Raw genomic sequence first — 23,333 nt, 5'->3', positions numbered from 1 at the left:
AAATCAGTCGAAAGCTGGGAGTAATAATAAAAATAATAATAGTAATAATAATAATATTCCCCGCATTTGATATCGCGGCTCAAAGCGCTTCGCAGAATATATTGTAAAGTGCAGTGACTGTGTACTTTGTGGGCGAAACAAGGCAGCCAATTGCGCCCGTCAGCGTGCCCACAAACCAGTCCTGGATTCAGTGACCCCTTTTTTTTTGAGGGAATTATTACCTCCCCCCCCGGGAAAGCGATCGATCCTCCAATCAACCAACAACCGGGGTTCCTACTTACCACCGGGTAAACAAAGAGGGGCGAGTGAAACGTAAAGGGAACTTGCTTAAGGTTTTATACAGCCCAATGGCAGCTATACCCAGCGGCTGACTAACAGTTGAGGGTGTCTCACCTCCTGAACCCATCTGACGGTGGTCCTCCTCTGCGTTGGTCCACCCACTGCTGGAGCTGCGACAGCGAGGACTGCCTCTGCGCCTGCTTCTCAGTGCTGGTGCGGGGGACAAAGCCGCGCCGGTGCACGGCGTTGTCCTGCAGTGGGTTGGCGTTGCCCGGCCTCCACCCGGGGACGGGTGCTGCTGCACGTTGTGGCCGTTGGGCTGGGCGGGACGGTGGTTGCCCGCGGCGCTCCGCAGCTCGGGCCCCGGGCTGTTGGGGTCGGAGATGGCCTCCGGCAGCACTGTGCCATTGACCTTGGGTGGAGCGGGCTCCTGGCCCGACTCCCTGCCCGACTCCCTGCCCAACGCCCTGCGGTCTGTCTTCCTCTCGTACCTCTCAACTCCGAACCCGTGTGCGTCCCCCCTGACCCTGCCCATGTCCGGCTTGATGAGTCGCTTGTGATTGCTCACGTGGTTCTCGTCTGCCGCTGTCCTCTTCTCACTACTCGCCTCGATCCTGACAAGAGAGACAGATGTGCGACCGCCCACATGAACCTCTAGCGCTCTAACGATCAGAATAATAAAAGATAATATAATAATAATAATAATAATCTGCCCATTAGACGCAGCGCCTCATAACGCCGTCGAGACATCTCAAAGCCCTTCACGGAATATACGGTAGAGTGTAATGACTGTGCGTTCTGTGGGCGAAACGCGGCAGCCAATTGCGCACAGCGACGTCCCACAAGCGGTCGTGGATTTAGTGACCAACTTCCTCCGCCCCCCACCCCCGGCGGTTAAATGGACTTGAGGTCCAGATCAGCCATGACCGAATCAATCGAATGGCGGAACAGGCTCGAGGGGCTGAATGGCCTCATCCTGTTCCCTGTAACAGAGCCGCGGTTGAAGCGTACCTTTGCGGGGGCTGCGCCTGCACGCTGGCGGCTTCGTTCATGGCGTTGATCCAAGCCTCCATCTCAGCCTTGTTCTCAGCGCACAGGTAATAAGTGCGGATACCTGCGTGCTCAGCCTGGTGATCAATGGAACGATCATTATTGAGAAAAACCTCTGCCTGTCTGATTACAATCAGCTGTAGGGGGAGAAACCAAGGGGAGTCTGTGTTACTGCGCCCACGGGACCGAAGCTGTACACACGAGAAAACACATCAACAACAACAACAACAAGTTGCATTTACACAGCGCCTTTCAGCTGGGAGTTGGGGTCAGAGATGGATGTTGGGGGGGTGTGGGGGAGGGGGGTAATGTGGAGGGGGTTGGAAGGAGAGAAGATGTCCGAAGGCGCGGTCGAAAAGGAAGGTCTCGAGGCGGGCCTTGAAGGAGGCGCGGGTGGGGTGTCGAGGGATATAAGGGTGGACCTTATAAAACGGAGGAACAGGCTCGGGGGGCTGAATGGCCTACTCCTCTGTTTCTAAAAAAAGAGAGAGAGACGAGTCTCACAGCGCTGGACAAAACAGGCGCGATCGGAAATGAGAGCACGTGTTGGTGAGGGAGAGAAGGCGGCTGCTGGTCTCCGAAAACCTGGACGAGTAAATCAGTCCACGCTACCTCTCGCTTGTTACTGAATTACTGAATCCCATTAAACGGGTCTCACTGAAGAGCACAGTCCCTGCCTCGGGGAGCAGTGTTAAGTGGGACACGACCTGCTTTTGGACTGAAATAGGATCCTAGTGCTCATTACACACACTGTGTAACTCGTGAGCTCCCTCCAGAAGTTGCAGGTGAAGCGCCCGCTTTGCGCTACGGGGAGTAGAATAATAATAATAACAATTCTTGTATTTGATGCAGCGCCTTATCATGTCGTTGGGACGTCTCAAAGCGCTTCACAGGATAGACTGTAAAGTGGAGTGACTCCGTGTTTTGTGACAAGAAACGGAGGAAAAGGGGCACAGAGTAATTAACAATCCCTCCACTGGACACGGAGACTGGGTGAGCAGCACCTCAATGACCCCACACAGACACACACAGACACACAGACACACACAGACACACAGACACACACAGACACACACAGACACACAGCTGAAATTGATCTGAAATCTCGGCAAAGACAGTGAGCACCAGACTGAGACCAACAGAGCAGCGGGGAGGGTGGGGGTGAGAGGGGAGCGGTGGAGGGGGGGAGTTGACAACCAATCGCTAAACGTGAACTTTATAAGTAGCGTCGCCTCTCCCGAGAGAGCACGAAGGTTCCAGAAGAGAACGAGAAGCGGATCGTAAGCAACGCGTGGCGATGGCTGGGAGGACATTCTAGAACTCTCGTCCGTCCGTTCGTCCGTCCATTTGTATTAAAGAAAGGAAAAAACTGTTCCGAGAGGGGTTCCCATTACCTTGAAAGCGTGTTTGCGGGCGATGTTGTCCGTGGGCTGCACTGAGCTGATTCGGAAGCTAAAGAGTGGGATACTGGCCAGAACAGCCTCCTCCTTCTCATCTGAATGGAACAAAGACGGGATACGGTGTATAGTTTGGGACACGACATGTCAAGCGACTGACTGAATGCCAGGATGGTGGACGGAGGAATGGACGGAACTTGGTCTTCTTTCGCCTCGCAGGCTCTTATACGTTCTTAAGACCTTTGCAGTTAATCCGTTCGTGCCTTTCCGGCCGGGTAAACAGAGGCGTGAGTGTAAGGAGCAAGGAATCTTGTCCGGGACTCGAACCCAGGTCCTCTCGCTCGCTCGCGAGCGCTGCTAACCACGACGCAACGGGACATTAGCTGAGCGAGGGGGGTTCTCACCTCGGTAATAAAACAGGCAGCGATCAGCCAACACAAACCAACGCTTGTTCCACGACTTCACCCCCGAGCTCGCCTGTCAAACACAGCACAGCAGCAGCAGGGTTAAACAGCGGGGATTTGTTTTGATGTTGTTTGCGCCGCCTCATCTCGCCTTTCTTCCCTCTCTCGGAGCCACCCCACAATTCCACCCGCTCTCAGCCCACGGAACAGTTGCGTCCCAAGAGTTTGGGGGTCGAAGCATTCAGCCTCTCTGCCCCCCCACACCCTTTCGATCTCCATCCCACAGTCCCTTCGCCTCTTCCCCCCCCTCACCCACCACCGCCACCACCACCCCGTTTCCTTGAAAGCCTGTCTCAAGACCCTCCTCTTCGACCGCGCCTCCACCCCCTCGTGATTCCCAACCCCCAGCTCGGGTCCAAATCCCTGACTGTCCAGCACCTTAAGTCATCCTCCCATCGCGAAAGGCACCGTATAAATGTCATTTGTTGCTGTTGTTGTTGTACCTGCTTATACAGCCACCCACGCCTGGTAACGTTGGCTTTCGGGTTCCTCTTCATGGAGTTTGACCTCTTGCCGAAGACGACCCCTTTCTTCGAGGACCTGGACGCCTGCTGGGAGACACGATCAGGAGACCATCGATCGAACCACGTGTTTGACATGTCAGCTCAGGAGCACGCGCTTCGCAGGATTCACTGTAAAGCGGAGGCCACTGCGTAGTTTTGTAGACGGAAGCGGCATCCAATTCGCGCACGGCAGTGTCCCACCAACAGCCACAACAATAATAATAATCCTTGCATTGGATATAGCGCCTCATCATGTCATCCAGACGTCTCAAAGCGCTTCATGGAATACAGCGTAAAGTGGAGCGACTGTGTATTTTGTGGGCGAAAGTTGTTGGCCAGACCACCGGGAAAGAGAAGCTCTACTCCCTCCTCACTCCCTCCCTTCCCTCCCCTCACCCTGACCATTTCCCCCCGGCTCGGGTCCTGACCCAACTGTACAGCGCCTTGTGACGTCCTCCCGACGTGAAAGGCGCTCTATAAATGGAATCTTGTTGTTGCTGTTGTTTTCGAATAGCACGGCGGGATGTTTAACATCCATCTGAACAGGCAGATGGGACCTCGGTTTAATGGCTCATCCGAAGGACGGCACCTCCGACAATGCAACACACGTCCAGCGCTGCATTGGAGAGTCGTCTTAGACAACGTGATTCCAAGTCCTGACATGGCGGGGGGGGGGGGGGGGGGTTCTGATTTGAACCCACAACCTTCTGACTCAGAAGCGAAAGCCCTAACGCTGTGCCAGGCTGACACATGTGGCTTCCAAGGAAGCTGTGCTGGAACGAGGACAGAGCTAATTAGGGTAACCACCGAACCAGAAAGAAACCCGTCGAAAGAAAGCGAGCGCCAGCTTCCACGCAAACCGGAGCACTTCCTGACGCCAGCGACGATCCTAAAATAAGCCGAGAGGCCAATCACAATCCACAGAGCTCTCCGACGCCGGGACGAAAAAAGACTGGATGACACGTTTCCCTGTATACACAGTCACTGCACTCGAAAGCAATTACCCAGAGAGACATTTTAGGCTCGATAACAAACGCCTGCTACGCAGAATGTTACAGCAAGGAAATGGACCCTTCGGCCCCCACTAGGCCGTGCTGGGGTTTTTGTACCCCATGGGTGCCCGGCAACACGGCTGGTGTTTGTGCGGTGAGGTGCTGTGCTGTGAGGCGCTCACTCTGCCGTGGCTCTGCTCCCCGGAGGTTTCCGATACCAGAGTCTGGTTGGACATCTCGCTGGCGATACTGGTCGGTCGGTTCCCTCCTTCCCCGCGGCCTCGGGACGACATGGCAGGCTTCGGCCTGAAATAACAACACGCGCGCCATCACGCGAACGGAACCCACAAGGTGCGGGACGCAGACCGGACCACACGGCTGTGATCACACGGGTACGCCCTCGCGCACACTCACGCACACACAGATACCCACACTCGCGCACGCACGCGCACACACACGCCCGACATCACGCAGGTACACAGTGATCACACGTTTGCTCACTCTGGCTTGGAAGGGCTTAACTTGTCACAGGGTGGGCTNGGGGGGGAGGGGAGCGGAGCTATCACTATTATTACTAGGTTAACAGAACACGAGAGAGCTTACTTGTCCTCCAAGGTGAAGATGCAGTTCTCGATGGGCACCACTCCCGTCACTGGGTGCTTGAAGCTGGTAGCCCTTTCATTGTGACTGAAAAACCAAGCACAAGCCAACGATCAGCACCGAGTCACTGCTCCTTCCTGACCCGAGCGAGGGCCGAGATCTCGGCGCTGCTCACGCCGGTTCCCAACCCCGAGGATTATCAACGTAGGGAACATCGCAAAGCCCGGGACTCGCTTGGCTCCCGGGACCCGTTGCTGCCAACAGCAAAGCAGCCGACTTCGGAGACGAGCAGTTCCAGATGGTTAGCAAACAGACGTGTGGCTGTGACCTACACTGGGAACGGTGGTGAAACAGGAAGAGACGCATCTCTCAGGGGTTGTGTTCCGGCCTTTCATTCCACTCCCAGCGAAGCTACATTCAACAACAACAACTTGCATTCACACAGCGCCCCCTCGCACAGGGTAGCACCCCAGAGCGCTCACAGACGGAAACCGGGAACTCACGGAAAAACGACCTCCGACTGTAGGATGCTCCCGCAATTCCGCGCAACCTTCCAACTCGAGGAGGAATTGACCCCGAGGGCTGAGGTCGTGGGGAGTATTCCTGGGCCGGAAATTCCACCCGGTCTCAGCCTACGGTTTCTTAAGACGGCACAGAATTGCGGGAAACTCTTAAAAGCTCGGGGCCCATTTCGGAAGGAGGTCGATTTTTTTCCCGCGGAGTCTTTGGAGAGAAATTTCGGCGTCCGAATTAAGAACTCTACCGCATTTCTGCGGGGTTGAGACCGGGCGGAATTTCAGGCCTCGGAGCCTCCAAATCCAAACTATTTGCAAGTTCTGCCCAAAATAAAAACCTACTGCGCGACTCAATCGGGCTCGAAAATAACATTGCAAGCGTCAGCTGTGGGTGGTAGATAATGCTGAGCAGGCAATGTATGTACGATCAAATGCTCTACAGATCAAACAGAGTTGATAGCGATCGCTACTGAGCAAGCAGGGGGGTGGCGGGGAGCGGTGGGGTGGAGGGGGGGGGGGGTGTAGAGAGAGATAAGAGCAACATTCCTTGGGTTGCGAAAACATTGGCATTCCAAAAATTCCACTCCAGAGCATCAGGTATCGGAACACATCGTTAGAGAGGCAGCCAGGCAAGTGTCTCAAACCCAAACCAGATGTGTGAACAGCTGGAAGGAACCTTACTGGCCGAGGATCATGACCGTGGCCGTGCCGTACAGGAACAGCGTTTGGCAACTGATCAGCCTCTCCGGCTTCTGCTAAACCCCAACATTTACTGCTTTTGTCCACAAATAATAACCCTTAATAATAACAATAATAATAATAATAATTATAAACCTTGCATCTGATATAGACCCTCATCACGTCTTCGAGACGTCTCGAAGCGCTTCACGGAATTGTAACGTAAAGGATATATTTTTGTGGGTGAAACGTGGCAGCCAATTCTCCACAGCAGCGTCCCGCAAACAGTCGTGGATTGAGGGACCAAATATTTTTCTGAGAGAGATTATTACCCCAGGAAAGCGATCGGTCAATTGGCTAACAACCGGGTTCCTACGTACCGCCAGGGAAACAAGGAGTATGGAGTAAGGAAACGTGCCTAAGGTTTCACCCCACCTGGGAATCAAACCCAGGTCCTCTCGCTTGCGAGGCGAGTGCTTTATCCACTAAGCTACGGGGCTCCATAACTAAACACAGCACAAACCCGTAGCAGCTCTGGTCAGCAGGACGGGAGAGTTAATACAGAATAATTCGGAGTGCGTTCCTCTCCATCTTTTGGTGCTTCTCCAGGTTAAAGCCAGGTTATCAAGCAGCTTCCAACCCACACTGTCCTGTCCTGTCCTGTGATGTCCTCTGGTAACAGCTGCACTCAGCTTTGTGGCGCATATTTCGACGCTCGAGCGTTCCACAAGGTTTTGATCAGATTGCCATGGTTTGTCATTAATCGGCACTGCCAGGTTAAAGAGCCAAGGTCCATCACGCAGGCCCAACAGAGGAAACGATGAGAGGAGTTGAGACCCGTCCAGAGAGACAGTGAGAGCTTAACGTGTAAAACAACCTTGGAGAACAGGGTTTTATTTGCAGTATTTTCTAATGGGCTTCCTTCAGATTATTCTTATTATAAATTATTATTCTTAGAAATACAACAACAACTTGTATTTATAATAATAATAATCCTTGCATTTGATATAGCGTCTTATCACGTCGTTGAGACAGTTCAAGGCTCCTCACAGAATATGGAGCAAAGACCGGTAATTGGAGTTGAGGTACAGATCGGCCCTGATCTAATAGAATAGCGGAACAGGCTCAAGGGGCTGAATGGCCTCCAACTGTTCCTAATCCTGGTGAAAGTGTTTTTGAGATGCTTTGACTTCACAAGGGCTAAGTCAAGCACACAAATTATCATCATTATTATTATTGTAAGACTGACTCCATAGCCCTCTACACCTTAACCTTAGCTTCGAGCAATCAAAAGACCACTGACTTAACTGCAATCACTCTCGGATTCGAGAGGAGAGGAGAGGTTTAATCCCCAAACCACCCCAGAGCCCCGTTTTCGCCCCCCCCCCCCACCCCCCCCCCACACACACACACACTCCACTCTCCCTCCCTCCCCCAGAGAAACAATCACAGGCCACGGAAATGCAGGCACACAAACAGAAAGCTGCCACCTCGCCAATCATTAGCTTGCGGGGTATCTGGCTGTGGATCCCCATGTTGAAAAGAGATTGTATTTCAACACTGCAGTTTATATCATGGTACACTGCAACCCCTCAAGTGTTTTGACACATCTTGTGTGCAAACATCATAATCAATCGGTAATTCACTCCGTCTCTTCCCGCTCGACACTTAAAGCCCGCGTTAAGGACGTAGCTTTACCAATGCGTGTTTCGGTCAGCTTTCCCTCTTCTACCCCCCCCCCCCCCCGACGTCCCACTACCCTCCCCGCGCCCCCCACCCTCCTCCCAACAATTTCTCTGGGTTCCCCTCCTCCCCCACGACTGCTAATTCGGGCTCCCAGTCAGCTGTGTGAAGCACTTTGACAAGTCAGTCCAGATGGGGGAACTCAATGCCCGAACGTGGGGTTTGAACCCACAACACTCTAAGTGCAACCAAAGGACACGCAACAACAACAACAGCTTGCATTTATATAGCGCCCCTCACGCAGCGTAGCGTCCCAGAGCCCTTGACAATCCCAGAGCAATTAAAAGTCAATCCTGCACCACCGCTAACTCAGCTGAGATAGTCAACTCTTTTCATTCGGTCATTAATTTGCTGATAATATAATCATCCTTGCATTCAATACAGCACCTTTAAGTCCCAACTGTCTGACTGTGGAGACTTTACCCCTTAAGTGTGTACGGAAACACATTTGTACGGAAACACATTTGTACGGAAACAGTAGCAGCCAATTTTTGCATACAACAGCAACAACTTGCATTCATATAGTGCCCTTCGAGCAGGGCAGCGTCTCGGAGCGCTTTCACAGCAAAGTCCGAGAAATATTTGTAATAATAATCATCCTTGCATCTGATGTAGTGCCTTATCATGTCTTCGAGACAGCTCAAAGCGCTTAAAGTGCAGTGACTGTGTAATTCGTGGGCGAAAAGTCTACGAATGAAATGGACAGCTGTGCGGATTCTGGCCAGGACACTGGGAGAAACTCCCTTCTCTTTTCCAATGTATAGCGTGATGGGATTCTAACCCTCGAGGGAGATTGTGAGCAAGCGAGGAAGTCATACATGGCTCATTTCACACAGAGAATGTCGAATACATGGATCAGGCGATTGGAGACACAATGCGTCAGCGACTTTTAGCCGGCGATCCGGTGAAGAAAATTGACGGAATCGACGGAGAGAGACAGAGGAGGGTGGGAATGATTCGTGGCTGAGCAAATTTGTTAGGTCAGGGTATCGGGGAATATGGGGCAAGGACGGATAATTGGAGTTGAGGTACAGAACAGCCATGATCTTATAGAATGGTGAAACAGACTCGATTTGTCCAGACGAATATCTTTTTTGGATGGGTGGGGGGGGTGTGGGGGGGGGGGGGAAATCAAGGGCCCGTGATTCAATTTAATTTCTCACCCCAAAGATGCGCCTTTTTGTGCCAGTAAAGTGAGATGGTTTGGACAAGTTTTGTAATTGGAGCCCAGTGCTAACCTCAGGCTATTCCCGTTCCATTCTGTCACAGACACTGAGGCTCATTTTGTGCACATCAATAATAACTCGTTCACCACATGGTGCTTTCTGCCAACAATCCGATCACCTGCGGGGGTTAAACCCAGCACGCAGCCCGACACATCCCTTCACTGAATGTACTATAATAACACGGTATAGGTCGGGCCTGCTCCGAGCTACACAGTGGCTCAAAGTGGGGTCCCATAGCGGAGCGGTTGGACCACTCGCCTCACAGGCGAGAGGACCTGGGTTTGATTCCCGGGGAGGGCCAAAACCTTAGGCAAGTTTCCTTACTCCACATACACGCGCCTCTGTTTACAGATCGCTTTCCGGGGTTAATAAACCCTTAAAAAAAACGATTTGGTCACCCAATCCACGGCTGTTTGTGGGGACGTCGCTGTGCGCAATTGGCTGCCACGTTTCGCCCACAAATTACAGTCAATTCACTTTACAGTGTATCCTGTGAAGCACTTTGAGACGTCTCAAAGATGTGATAAGGCACTGTATCAGATATAAGGTTTGTTATTATTATTATTATTATCATCGAGTGGAACGAGAACGTTATTGTGTCCCTCTGCTAACAGCCGGGCTTCAGTGTTATACGGGCGATACGTCAAAAATGTCCATTCCATCACTGAACAAACCAGTCAGTCAGTCAGTCACTGGCGTGAAGCGCAGGGTAAATGTGTCTCGGTACAAGGTCACCTTTCGACAGGTCTGCACAGAATACTGTGGGAGAAACATCACACGGCTTGTGAGCGAGTGAGCGAGAGAGCGACAGCCGGCTTCCGAATCCAGGCCGTGTCATCAGCAAGAGAGAGAGAGAGAGAGAGAGAGAGAATAGATAACGTCTCCTCTTCACACACTGCCTCCAAATCCATCTCTGTGCATCTGCCCATATATGTGTGCACATGGCCCTGTGTGTGTGTGTATATATGTGTGTGGGCATGCGAGTACTCTCGCATGTGTGTACGTGTGCGCATGTCCCTCCGTGCATGTGTGTTCCCCTGCGTGTGTATGTGTCCGGGCGTCCCTGGGATGTGCACACGCGTGCCCACACATGCCCTGCGTGTATGCATACGAGGCTCGGGCATGCGCAACTCAGGGCTCTGCCCGCACAGAACGCAAGAAACACACGAGGAGCGTTTAATGACCCACACGTGGCACTCGCCCAGCCATGGCTTCCCGAGTCACCTTCCAATACATCTGTCTGCGAGCACGCAACATACAAGTCATGGGGGGGGGGGGGGAGGGGGGAGCAGTCACGTCATCTCACATGTCCACTACACCGTGTCATTCACAACACACACACATATGCAACACGTGAGGCGCACGTAATGTGAACAGTGTATAGTCGGATGTCTCAAGATTTACGTGCCCGTCAGGACTGCCCGAGGTCCTGTCGATCCTGGCAGCGTTGTCACGCACACACACACACACGCACACACACACATGCATGCACACACTCACTCACACTCACGCACACACGCACACAGAGTGTTGCACATACGCAGCGTAACGTCACACATAGAAATAGTGTTCCACAGGCAAAACAGACTCAAGGCGCAAACGCACACACACTTTACATACACATATGTATTTACACGGAACATAAACAAATACAGATAGAGTTAGTTATGCACACAGCCCTCCCTTTCACACCCACCCCCCCACACACACACACGCACGCAAGTACAGACACAGGCGCGCGCGCACACACACATACATATTCAGGCACACACTCACACGCGCACAGACAGACACACAGACTGACACACACACACAGATACACACACAGATACACACACAGATACACACACGCACACAGACAGACACACAGACTGACACACACACACAGACACACACACAGATACACACACGCACACAGACAGACACACAGGGGGGACAGATAAACATGCACCACGAGCGCGCACACACACACACAGTGAGACACACAGACACCATCTCCCCACTGAGCCCCGACCGTGTCGTTGCTGCCTAACCTCACACAGACAGCAGCCGGTGTGTGTGTGTGTGTGTGTGTGTGTGCGTGTGCGTGTGTGTGTATGTCAGCTCCACTGCAATGCAGCATCACTTTGCCACCGTGCAAACTAGTGAGTGGATTAGTCAGGGCTGTCAGCAGCGCTGATCACTGTAAGCACAAACCTCCGCTTCCGATCCGCCCGGAACTTCAGCATCTCCTCAGTCACAAGCCGGCGTTCTGTCAAGTCAATCAATCCCTCAAGGTGTCTGTCTCCTGGGCTCCCCCGCCCACCCCTCACCCGCCCGCCTGGCTCCCCGCGGGCTCTCACGATGGTTCCTCGCTCGCCCGAGCTCTGGTCAGGAATTCCATGGCTGAACACCGACTGGGAGAGGTTTTGCCCTCTGTAGCCTCGCAGAGTCTTTTCAGAGAAGGGTGTCTCTGCACCCAGACGCCCGGCGAGGTGAAGTGCAGCAAGAATAACACTCAACCCAGTTTCAATTCCCACCCCCACACCTCCACTCCCTCCCCTCCAGTCGTTACCCCCCCGCCCCCCTCACCAAAGGACACAGCTACACAGGTATTGGTGAATGGACACCCTGCGGTGCTATCGCTGTGATTAAATGCCAAGGACTTGCCGAGAGAGAGAGATAGAGAGAGAGCTGTTTACGTTAACTCACTACCCGCAGGTCTGCGTTAAGACCCATTTAATCCCCTGCCACCATCACAAAGGCGTCAGCTCCTCTGTCTCCTTCAATCTACGCTAATGGATTAACTCACGGAGCAAAATTCACCCTTTAACTGCCTGGAGCTCTCTGGCAATAAATATCAGCGGCTTCCAAAAACCTTCCCACAACTCCGACGTGAGACCCAACCGAGTTTTAGGAAGGAACGAAGGACTACTTTAATTTATTTTCCAATTACCTCCACACACACACACACACACACACCTCGGCTCCTCCCCATCGCTCTCCACACCCCTCACATATACACACACACCTTGGTTCCTCCCCCACACTCCCCCCCCACACCCCACCACACCACACCGCACACACCCCTTGCCTCCCCCCCCCCCCCTCCTCCCGCTCTGACACAGCTTTGGGTTCGAACCCCCGCATTAGTGGGGACCCTGAGCTCGCAGTCCGTTCTCGGCTCTGCTGCTCCAGTGCAGTGATGGGAGTGAGAGACCTGACCCCTCATCTCATACTTTAATGCTGTGTACAATTGGCTGCCGCGTTTCACTCGCGATATACACAGTCACTCCACTTTACAGTAGTGTCCTGTGAAGCGCTTTGAGAGGTCTTGACGACATAAGGGTAGGGATTGGGGGGAGAGTGGGGGCGAAGTGAGATACTGAGAAGATGTGTCTGGGTCAGGACAGGATGTGGGGAGGATGAAGGATGAAAAATGAGGAGGATGCAGAACTCAAACAGAGTGTTCCGTTCTTGCTAACGAGCGACACGTACTGAAATATACAGCGAGACCGGCTGTGTCCTAGTGTCCAACCCTGGGGAACACCGGGACGTGTTGGAACGACGATCGCATACACTAAACAGTGGCCAAGATGCATGCGCTCACTTGCTCGCACACGCGTGGGCAGCATCCAACATATACACACACACACAAACACACACACGTGGGCAGCGCACACACACACAGACCTCGCTCTAATCTCTAACCTAGCTTTCATCTCACATCTCTGGTTCTCTGTCCAATCTCATGCAGGAGCCTTGAATCTCTCTGATTAGAGGAACGAGTTACGAGCCACGATTAGATAAGCTCCCCCCCCCAAAAAAAAATGTGGTCACTCAGATTGTTTGTGGGACACAACTGGCTGCCGCGTTTCACCCGCAAAACAGAATTAATCCACTTTACCAATATAGTCTGTGAAGCGCTTTGAGACGTCTCAATGACGTGATAAGGCGCGATATCAAATGCAAGGATTATTATTTATTATTGTTATTAAGCTAGGGGGGGGCTCTTCAGTCTTGAGGGGAGAAGTCTCAAAGGGTACCTTGTAGAGGTGTGTACAGTTTTAATTGGATTGAACAAGTAAACTCTGATCAATACTTTAGGATGCAGTAAGACAGTAGAACAAGAGGACACAGGCTTTGAGTTGTATAGAGGCAGTTTCACCATGGACACCAGGAAGTCTTCCTGCTGGTACATTGCCAGAGAGAGATAGCGAGAGAGAGAGAGAGAGAAATGTGGGACCCTCACCCCAACAACAACAACAACACACTGGCAGAGAACCACATGGCACGGGTAGGCTTTAACGCTTAAGAATCAAATAAGGTCAACTGCGGCTAAACCAAACTGCGGCTCCTTTAACAAAGCAGGAAAACGTTAATCATTAATGGCGCAGAGTGCAAAGTCTACTGTTTGTTTAAGGAATACAGAGAGTCGTGGTTGTATTTCTGCCCCTCCCTCCCTCCCTCGCTCGAGGTTCGACCCCAGCACTGTCCAGCGTTCCGAGACGCTACCCTACTACTCAAAGGCGCCGTGTAAACAGCCATATGTCACTGTCCGTCAATCAGCCATCAATAGCCCGTGGGAAACCCAACAGCCCCGAGTCCGATTGAAGAACTCGGATGCTCAAAGGAGCCAATCACAGAGCCTTGGTGCATCCGTTCTACCCCCCCCACCCCCCATCTAGGTGAAAGGACGGCATCTCTAACGACGCAACACTCCCCCCCCACCCCCCCATGGCTACATTGGGGCGTCAGCTTATAGACTGTGATTCCAAGTCCCGACAGGGGGGCTTGAACCCACAACCTTCTGACTCAAGAGGCGAGAGCGAGACCGCTACCCACTGCACTGAGCATCACCCTCCTCATCATTCCCCCCCACTCCCCCAGTGACCTGTTTTCTGCTCCTTGTTCAGGGCAGATGTGGATTTTTATTTTGAGCCAAAAAAGAAAAGTACTACCTCCACAACCTCTGGCCTCCACATTGCGGTTTTCAGGTTACTTTCATCTCAAAATATTTCCCTTAATCTTTCCAGCGCTGAGAAACACCAAGTGATTAAATCGCACAGGAATTAGCACACGTTCGATTTGGCCTCAGATAAAGTCAAACTCTGTGTTTTTTCCATTCCTACCTTTCCCCTTTCCTCTCTCCCCTCAACCCTCCCACCCCTCGACCAAATTATCTCCCTCACAGTCCCTTGACGCAGGAATGTGTTTTACCCACAAAATGCACAGTCACGTTACTTCACAGTATTTCCCGTGAAGCGCTTTGAGACATCTCAACAACGACAACAAATTACATTTGTACAGCAGCACCTTTCACGTCAGGAGGACGTCCCAAAGATGCGATGAGGCGCTACATCAAATGCAAGGATTATTATTATTATGTTAATGTAGGGTGGTGGTGTGGGGGGGGAGGGGGGGGCAGAGTAATAATTCCACCCATTGACAACCCGACAGAGAAAAATGCCCCCCCCACCCCCACCCCGACACAAAATACACAGTCAATTCACTTGACAGCGTATCCTGTGAAGCGCTTTGAGACGTCTCGAAGACGTGATAAGGCGCTACATCAGATGCCAGGATTATTATTATGGTGAATGCGGCCGTGTAACAACTGAACCCACAGAGAGCGACACAGGCTGACAACCCTACCTCGCGGCTCGAGAATTCCTCCACATTCGGCCGCTTATCTAACGGTCCCGACACACGCGGAAAGAGCTCTCCGTTCACCGATCTCCTGATCACATATGGACTGCTGCACATACCAGGTCCAGGCGGGCGGGCGGGCAGCCAAGTGCTGTTTAACACTTTAACACTCGCTTCTACCTGCCATTCCCAGCGCGCTCAGCCCTTCAAAGCTACTTATTAACCAGGCTTGCCTTCCGCCACTTAACCACGTGTGTGCCAAGTTAAGAGCCTGTGCTCAGTCGCTCACTCTCTCTCGACTCTCGAGTCAGAACATTGTGGGTTCAAACCCCACAACAGTTGAGGACTTTACCTCGCAGTCAAAGCTGATGCTACATTACAATGCTGGGGGGAATGTGGGGTGGGGGGGGCGGGGTGGGGGGAGACAACGTATCAGAGGTGCCGTCCTTCAGAGGAGACGTTAAACCGTTAAGTTCCTGTCTGGCTGTTCAGCCGGACGTGAAAGATTCTCGTGGTACTGTCTCTCTCTCTTTCTCTGTCCCGGTGTCAAAACCGGCCGACAACCCCCACCCCCCACCCACCCCCCCCCCCCAAATAAAATCGATTACTCACTCCATGCTCCATGGCTGTTTGCGTGTGTAAGTTTGGCTGCCGGGTCTTCACCTCCAAAGGGCACACAGTCACCGGAGTCTACGCCAAGTGCTTTGAGACATCCTCCTGACGTGACAGGTGTGGTACCGTTTGCGAGGGTTACGGTTTACCTACTGCATCCTTCCTCGAGGACTCACTCTCTCAGCCCCATAAGTCAGGCACCTCAGTGTGTAATGACTGCACCTCAATGGAATGTCTCTAAAGTGCCCTCAAACTCCGATTCCAGGAACCACACATGATTGCGACTGTGTGCAACGTCCACAGGGCGTGAGTCCTGTTTACTCTTTGAGGAAACTCGACTCGTATTGTTGGATGAGATGCATGATTCACGTGTCAAGTCCCACCCGCCCGTTAGGGTGGACGTTATGGACCTGTACGGCTGACGCTCCAATGCAGCACCAGGGGTGGAGGGGGGTTAAGATGTTCATCCATGTCCACACCCCCCCCCCCCCCCCCCACTCTGTTTGCAGGAAGTTGCTGCATGCAAATTGGCTTACCCCTACGCACAGTCACTACACTTTACAGTAAAACCTGCGAAGGGGCTTCGAGACGTTGTCTCGATGAGAATAATCGTAATCCTTGCAAGTGCCATAGCGCCTCACCATGTCGTCGAGACGTTTCAAAGCGCTTCACAGATTGGACTGTTAAGTGCAGTGACTGTGTACTTTGTGGGCGAAACGATGCGAAAGGCACTGTACCAATTGCAAGGAATGTTGAAACTATTACATCCTAGTCAGACGGATTCAGGCAACATTCCTATTAGATCGGTTAGTCCTTGTTTTGATCAGACAAGCAGAGGTGTCCTAATAATAGTCTCACCACATGACTTGCTCCCGGAAACTTGTACCCAGGTGATTAACCCGTACCACTTGCCACAGACATTACCACACTCACACACACACACACACACACAACACACACACACACACACACACATTGTCAAACAGACCCAACCCCCCACCCCACCCTCCGGCTCAATGCAATGTCAGTTTTGTTTGTCGAGTCTTTTGTTAAAAAAAATCATTTTGTCCAGAGAGCGAGAGAGAAGGAGGGAGAGAGAGATGGAGGGAGGGAGGGAGGGAGAGGGACGAGGAGGCAGGTTCGGAGAGGGAGAGGAGAGCGGGAGGAAGGGAGGGAGCGTGCACTCTTCATTGCAGACACGGAAGTTTCCATAATTGCGCGGCAATGTATATGTGGAGTTCTTCGTCTCCTTCCTCCTGTACCTCCCCCCCACCCCCACACCCCAACCACTCCCACTCATCGAGCCGTTCAACTTACGAACCAAAATATAATTGCCCGACTCACCCAGAAAAAATCCTGCGGAACCTGTCACTCACATTCTGGTTGAGCAATGATTTGCGCTGAGGACAATGTAATCCAGACTTATAGATTCCTATAGCATCTCACATGACAGGGAGGGAACGGGGTGTCCATCCAGATGTTTTCAAACCGCTGGGTATTAAAGTCAAGACAAAGGAAACAAGAAACCGATCAGCCCTTTGCGAGAACAGCCCAAGTGACGGAGGAGAGAGAGAGAGAGAGAAAGAGGGAGAGATTGCCTCCGAGTTGCCCTTTGCCGGCCAACAAAACAACACACAGTCACTACAGTTTGCACTGAAACCCTTCGAGATGTCCCCCTGACGTGAAAGACTCTGTATTAATAATAATAATAATAGCAAGCGAGAGGACCCGGGTCCGAGGGGGCAATAATCCGTCAAAAACAAAAGCGCGCTCACTCAATCCACGACTGCTTGTGGGGGACGCTGCTGTGCGCAATTGGCCGCCGCGTTTCGCCCACAAAATATAAAGTCAATCCACTTTACAGTATATTCTGTGAAGCGCCACAACCCGGAGGGATTTGGGGGTGGGGGGAAACAGAGCAGCCTTCCTGTGGATTACTCACCGTCTGTCTCGCTGCTCGCTGTCGGGAAGACAAGAGAGAGACGGGGACGGGAGGAGGGGAAGGGGGCGTGAATGGTGTCCCTCCCCCACCCCCCAATAACCCACAAGAGAGAAACACAAAAACAGGGCAGGCCTGAGCCGCAGATACCAGAGATACAGCCAGGTGTTGTTCATGCAAACCAGCTGTTTATTTGAATACTTTGCTCTGATATTAAAAGCAGTTATATTATTAACAGAGCGCCCCGATCCCCACCGGCTCCCGCCCTCAGGCTCACCTGTGAAGACAGACTCAGGTGAGGTAGTGACAAGCAAAACACATTGAGTCATCGCTGAGAGAAGGGGAACGCAAATAAACTCACACACACCCACAACTAATAGCCGGGGTTTATGACAGGCAAACATTATTGTGGGTGAAATCAGCGACCGGTATAGATCTGAGTCAGTGAGTGGGGAGGACAGAAGGGATGGGATAGGGCAGGATGAGGGAATGTCTTGTAATAATAATAATCCTGGCATTTGACACAGCGTCTCATCACATCGTTGAGACGTCTCAAAGCGCTTCACGGAATACACCGTAAAGTGAATTGCCTGTGTATTTTGGCGCGGCCGAAGAGGAGGGTCTTGAGACGGGCCTCGAAAGAGGCAAGGGAGGAAGGGAGAGGCGAAGGGACTGTGGGATGGAATTCCAAAGGGTGGGGGCAAGAGAGGCGGAAGGCTCGATGGTGGGGTGAGGCAAGCCGGGCGGGGGCTGGCGACACAGTGCAGGTCGGAGGCCTTCAGACCAGGGGCTGAACGGGTTTACTCCCAGCTTTCAAGCTCTGGTGACAGCACGGAGATATTCATAGTTGAGAGCCTGAGTCTGAGGAAAGCTAATTGCTGTTTATTTCACTACGTCACCCACTGGCAGGAGTTGGCAGCCGTGAGTCAGTCATTAAACCATTCACAGCGGCTCATAGCCCACACATTAGCACAAGCATCTCTACATCTCGTCTGCGTCTGCCTGTCTAGTCTCTGGTCCCTCTGATGATAATGTGCGCGTCCGGCACTCAGTTATAAATGGAACATACACATAACCAGCCACAAAGAGACTGAGTCTCAACTTGCACAAGCGACTGGGAGTTTGCGGTGCGACCGGTTTGGGAGGACAGCTTAGATTTCTCGAAAACACTGGGCTCAGAGACTTCTGGCTGTGAAATATGTTGGATAATAATAGTGTTGGTATTTGATTTAGAGCCTTATCACGTCGCCGAGACGTCTCAAGCGCTCCCCAAAATACACTGTCAAGTGGATCGAGGGTGTGCTCTGTGGGTGAAACCCGGCAGCACAGTCGAAAGGGAAGGTTTTCTGCGGGACCTGAGAAAGGGGAGAGAGGGGGCAAGGCCGAGTGGACGGAAGAGAAATGGGCGGAGAGAGGTGTTCGATTCCCCCCAGCCCACCACACCCCCCACCCCCACCAACACCTCTCCCTCGACGGCGGTCTCTGTCCCTCACAGTCAACTCTCTCGCTCGCGGTTTTGAACCTGGGCAGGAGGGAGATTTGTTCACAGAAGCCACACTAACCATCTTCTCAATGGGACGTCGAACCCACCATCTGCCAGACAGTTCTGTCCCATCCGCAACACCCCTTTGCATCGGTGACTTTAAGCAAGTGTTAAGCAAGCCATCAGCGGGGGACGGGCTGTTTGTTTTACACTGGCTGCCTTTCCAATGCAAAGCTGTGTTTGTTTGGGATTGAACCAGCAATGCCGAAACCACGTCCCTGACCTTTATCCTAAACTCTGCTTGTTTGTTTGTTTGCTGTGAGGCAAAGCTCTCAGACAGCTGTGCGCTGACACAAGTCCAGGATCAATTTAATGGTCTTAAGATGCTTCCCGTCAGACTCTGTCAGCGAGGCTCAAGGGTTAGGGGCAAACCACGACGATGATGACGACAACAACTTGCATTTACATAGCCCCTCTTATGCAGGGTGGCGTCCCAGAGCGCTCGACAGCGACGGAGCATGACACCGAGCCGGTGGGAGTGGGGGAGGTGACCGTAGGTACGGTTGAAGAGGCACACACACACACACATGAGAACAGACTGGCTCAGTTGGCAACGCTCTTACCTCCGAGCCAGAAGGTTATGGGTTCAAGACTCCATCCCCCCCCCCCATCCACCCCATGTCGGGGGACTTTGAGCTCCCAGTCTGGGCTGACTCTCCAATACCAATGCATCTGCCTAGAAAATACACAGTCACTACACTTTACAGTAAATCCTTTGAGACATTTCGATGAAGTGAAAAGGCGCTATATCAACTACAAGGGTTTATTTATCATCACACACACACACTCACTCACTCACTCACTCACTCAGGCCACCTGATCTCCCCCCCTCCCTCTGCACAGGTAGGTGTGGTGACATTGGAATCGAGTACAGAAATCAGACACCGAGGCAAACTGCTCGTGAATGAATACCGGGCAGTAACCAGAGCAAGCGTGGTCAAGGGATCCCAATTAAAGCCCAGTTAATAAGTGCGTGGCATTGGACTCCACACACTTAGTGTCAATCAACAGGAACTGCATCCCTTGGGGTTTAAATTGGAGACAAAAACATGAGGGTTGCACTTCTTCGAGTTTGCCACTGGATAGCACGCAAGAGCCGGGTTGATTGCCCCCATTGCAGCAAAGGAAGGGGAAACAATAGCAATAATGATAATCCTTGCATTCGATCGAGGCGTCTCACAGGACTTTGCTGTAAGGTGCAGGGACCGTGCGGTTGGAAGGCGAACGCAACACTCGAGTGCTGTGCGGAACCGGTTAACTTACATGTTAATACACCTCCCCAAGAGCTCAAACCTGGAATGTGCCGACAGCAAAAACAGGGCTTCAACAAGACACACTGATAACCTACACCGAAACGTTATAGAATCCTGACTCTGCACCAAGTCACTGATCTCTAGTGGAGTCCCATAGCTCAGTGGTTAGAGCTCTCGCCGAGCGAGCGAGCGAGAGGACCCGGGTTTGATTCCCGGGCGGGGCAAAACCTTAGGCAAGTTTCCTTACTCCACACACACGCCTCTGTTTATCTGGCACGAACTCGGTTGTTAGTTAATTGGCAGATCGTTTCCCAGGGGTAATAATCCCTCCACGCAAAAATAGATGCGGCCACTCAATCCGCAACTGTTTGTGGGGACACTGCTGTGCGCAATTGGCTGCCGCGTTTCGCCCACAAAATACACAGTCACTTCGCTTTACAATATATTCTGTCAAGCGTTTTGAGACGTCTCAACAACGTGATAAGGCGTTGTATCAAATGCAAGGATTATTATTATTATTATCTCAGCCCCACTCTGCGCTCTGTGCTGTGGGGTGTGGGGGGGGGGGGGAGTGGGGGGTGTTGGGGTTGGGGGGGGAATGTCAGCCTTGATTTCCATTTCTAAAACAAACGGTGAAAGTTTGCGACGTTTCACAATTCATTCCTTGTGATTAAAAACAAACACATTATAAAAGGCCACAAATATGCTCCCACTTTGCGTGACACAACTAGGAATTCGGACAAGGTTCACGTTCCTCCTCTCCCCCACCCCCCCCCCCCACCCCCAAACCCCCGCCCCATCCCAAACACTGATCATCTCTCAGTGATTGACTGACTGCCCGGCTCACAAACCCACCGGGCGATCAGAGACGAAACTCGCACAGTGCTGCTGCTGTTTTGTGGAGGGGAGTGTGTGGAGGGGCTGAGGAGTTGCGGAGGGGAGGGGAGGGTAGGGGGTGGACAGAATCCCAGCTCAGGTTGTTATCATCAAGACATCCAGGACAGACTTGTTTTCACTCTGGGGTTGCTGCTTAACGTTTTAAAGTACTGCGTCCAGCTGTTTCCAGATGCCTCCAGTCAGGATAGTCCTGGCAAATCCACTGCCACAAACCGTCCCAGGAACCTGAGCTCACTCTCTCGCTGCCTCTAACTCACACATCAATTCCTACCCCCTTTGCAAAAGTTTACAACGCTGCACGCACGAGAATTCTGCTGGCACGGCGTAAGTGCGCGCGTGCGCGCGCGTGCAGCGTATATGTACGTGCGGTGTGCGCACTTGTATGTACAGCAAGGTGTGCGCGAGCCCGTGTATGTGTGCACACGTATGTCTGCTTGCACGTGGGCGTGCGACTGTGTACGGGTGTGCACACGCGTGCGATGCGCGTGCGTGCGTGCGTGTAAGCGCGCGATGTGTTATGTGTTCGGGCCAGCCCCTGAACGGACTCGCTCGCTGATTTCACACAAGTGCAGCCCTTCTCTTCTCTCCCCACCGCCCTCACCTGCCCCACCGAAAAAATAATGGCTGGGGTTGAAAATAAATATAACGCAATGACATTTCACAACACGTGATGCGCATAAGGAAGATTAGCACATCTAACCAGTTAACAAACATCCACGACTGTTTGCGGGACGCTGCTGTGCGCAGATGGCTGCCGCGTTTCGCCCACAAAACACAGCGTTTCCCGTGAAGCGCTTTGAGACGTCTCTTGACTAAGGCGTGATAACGAACGCAAGGATTATGATTACGATTATTATTATTATTATTATTCCCATCCAACAACCAAATTAAAACACTGCGACGGTTTCATCCTCAAAGAGATTTTTTTTCAATTCAAAAAAATTACATTACTTTAAATTAAAATAATAAAAATATAATAATTAAGAATTGTAATAAAAATGTGTTTCTCACTCTGCCTCCCTAACCCCGTCCCCCCACCCCCCCTCCACACACACACACATCATGGGTGATGAGTTCCACAGCTGTTTACTAGACAACAGAACATCTCTTTGCTACACCACACCTGGGCAACCACTGGCTTAACCTGTCTGTCTGCTCCACCAGGTGTGTGTGTGTGTGTGTGTGTGCGTGTGTGTGCGTGTGCGTGTGTGACAGCTCGCCTCTGGCTGTTTCTATCAGCCTTGTCGCTTACTGCTTTGTCAAGCACAGATTATTTCTGTGCGCAATTGGCTGCCGCGTTTCGTCCACGAAACATAAGTCAATTCACTTGACCGTATGTCCTGTGAAGCGCTTTGAGACGTCTCGAAGATGTGATAAGACTCCATATTAAATGCAAGGATTATTATTAGTAGTAGTAGTATTGTCAGTCCACCTGAAAAAAATCTGCTTGGTGGAAAAACTCTGTTCCACCATCCTACTCTCTCCTTCAAACATCCACACACCTGCTATTGCCAGGAACACAGCTTGGGAGAGAGGGAGAGAGATACAAAGACATAGAGAGAGAACATCACTAGGACACAACCTACCTTCAGCGGTCAGAACTGTAGACAAACAAAATGCCCAGAAAAGGCCAAAGGGGAATTAAAGCCTTGTTGTTTCACGGCTGTTGTGGTAGAGATGAGTCCCTGTGCGCTCTGTACTGTGCGTCCCTGTGCTCGCTGTCTAACCAGTGGAGTCAAGGCTGGACCCAGTCTGTGTGTGCGTGTTTGTGGGAGGTTTGCTCAGCCCTGCTCTGAAACCCAACACCTCAAAGCTCGGGAGCCAAACCGCCCGCCCACCGAGGCTCCTCTGCCAACCACAAGCCGAGCGAGACACAGGGAGTCAGGCAGGCAGGCAGGCTGTGTGCGATAACGCTGCGTGTATAACGACTGTGTGTATGTCATGCATATACAGAGTGTTATTGTGACACACGCGCTCGCCCTTCGCCTACACAATACAATCAATCATCTTTACA

General features: G+C 52.1%; 1 protein-coding gene across 1 annotated transcript in view; it reads right to left on the bottom strand.

The window, feature by feature from the left end:
• plekha6 (pleckstrin homology domain containing, family A member 6) overlaps positions 1-23,333 on the bottom strand; it is a 59,805-nt gene that overhangs the window by 16,027 nt on the left and 20,445 nt on the right. Inside the window, 8 exon segments of the mRNA XM_042342118.1 lie at positions 394-557; positions 560-893; positions 1,291-1,466; positions 2,724-2,824; positions 3,131-3,203; positions 3,634-3,741; positions 4,868-4,991; positions 5,289-5,372. Coding sequence (XP_042198052.1) covers positions 394-557; positions 560-893; positions 1,291-1,466; positions 2,724-2,824; positions 3,131-3,203; positions 3,634-3,741; positions 4,868-4,991; positions 5,289-5,372 — 1,164 coding nt within the window.

Source organism: Callorhinchus milii, unplaced genomic scaffold (assembly GCF_018977255.1).
Source record: "Callorhinchus milii isolate IMCB2004 unplaced genomic scaffold, IMCB_Cmil_1.0 Scaffold19, whole genome shotgun sequence".
Classification (NCBI taxonomy): Eukaryota; Metazoa; Chordata; class Chondrichthyes; order Chimaeriformes; family Callorhinchidae; genus Callorhinchus; species Callorhinchus milii.
The sequence above is the reverse complement of the archived record's forward strand: the minus strand, read 5'-3'. Positions and strand labels throughout refer to the sequence as shown.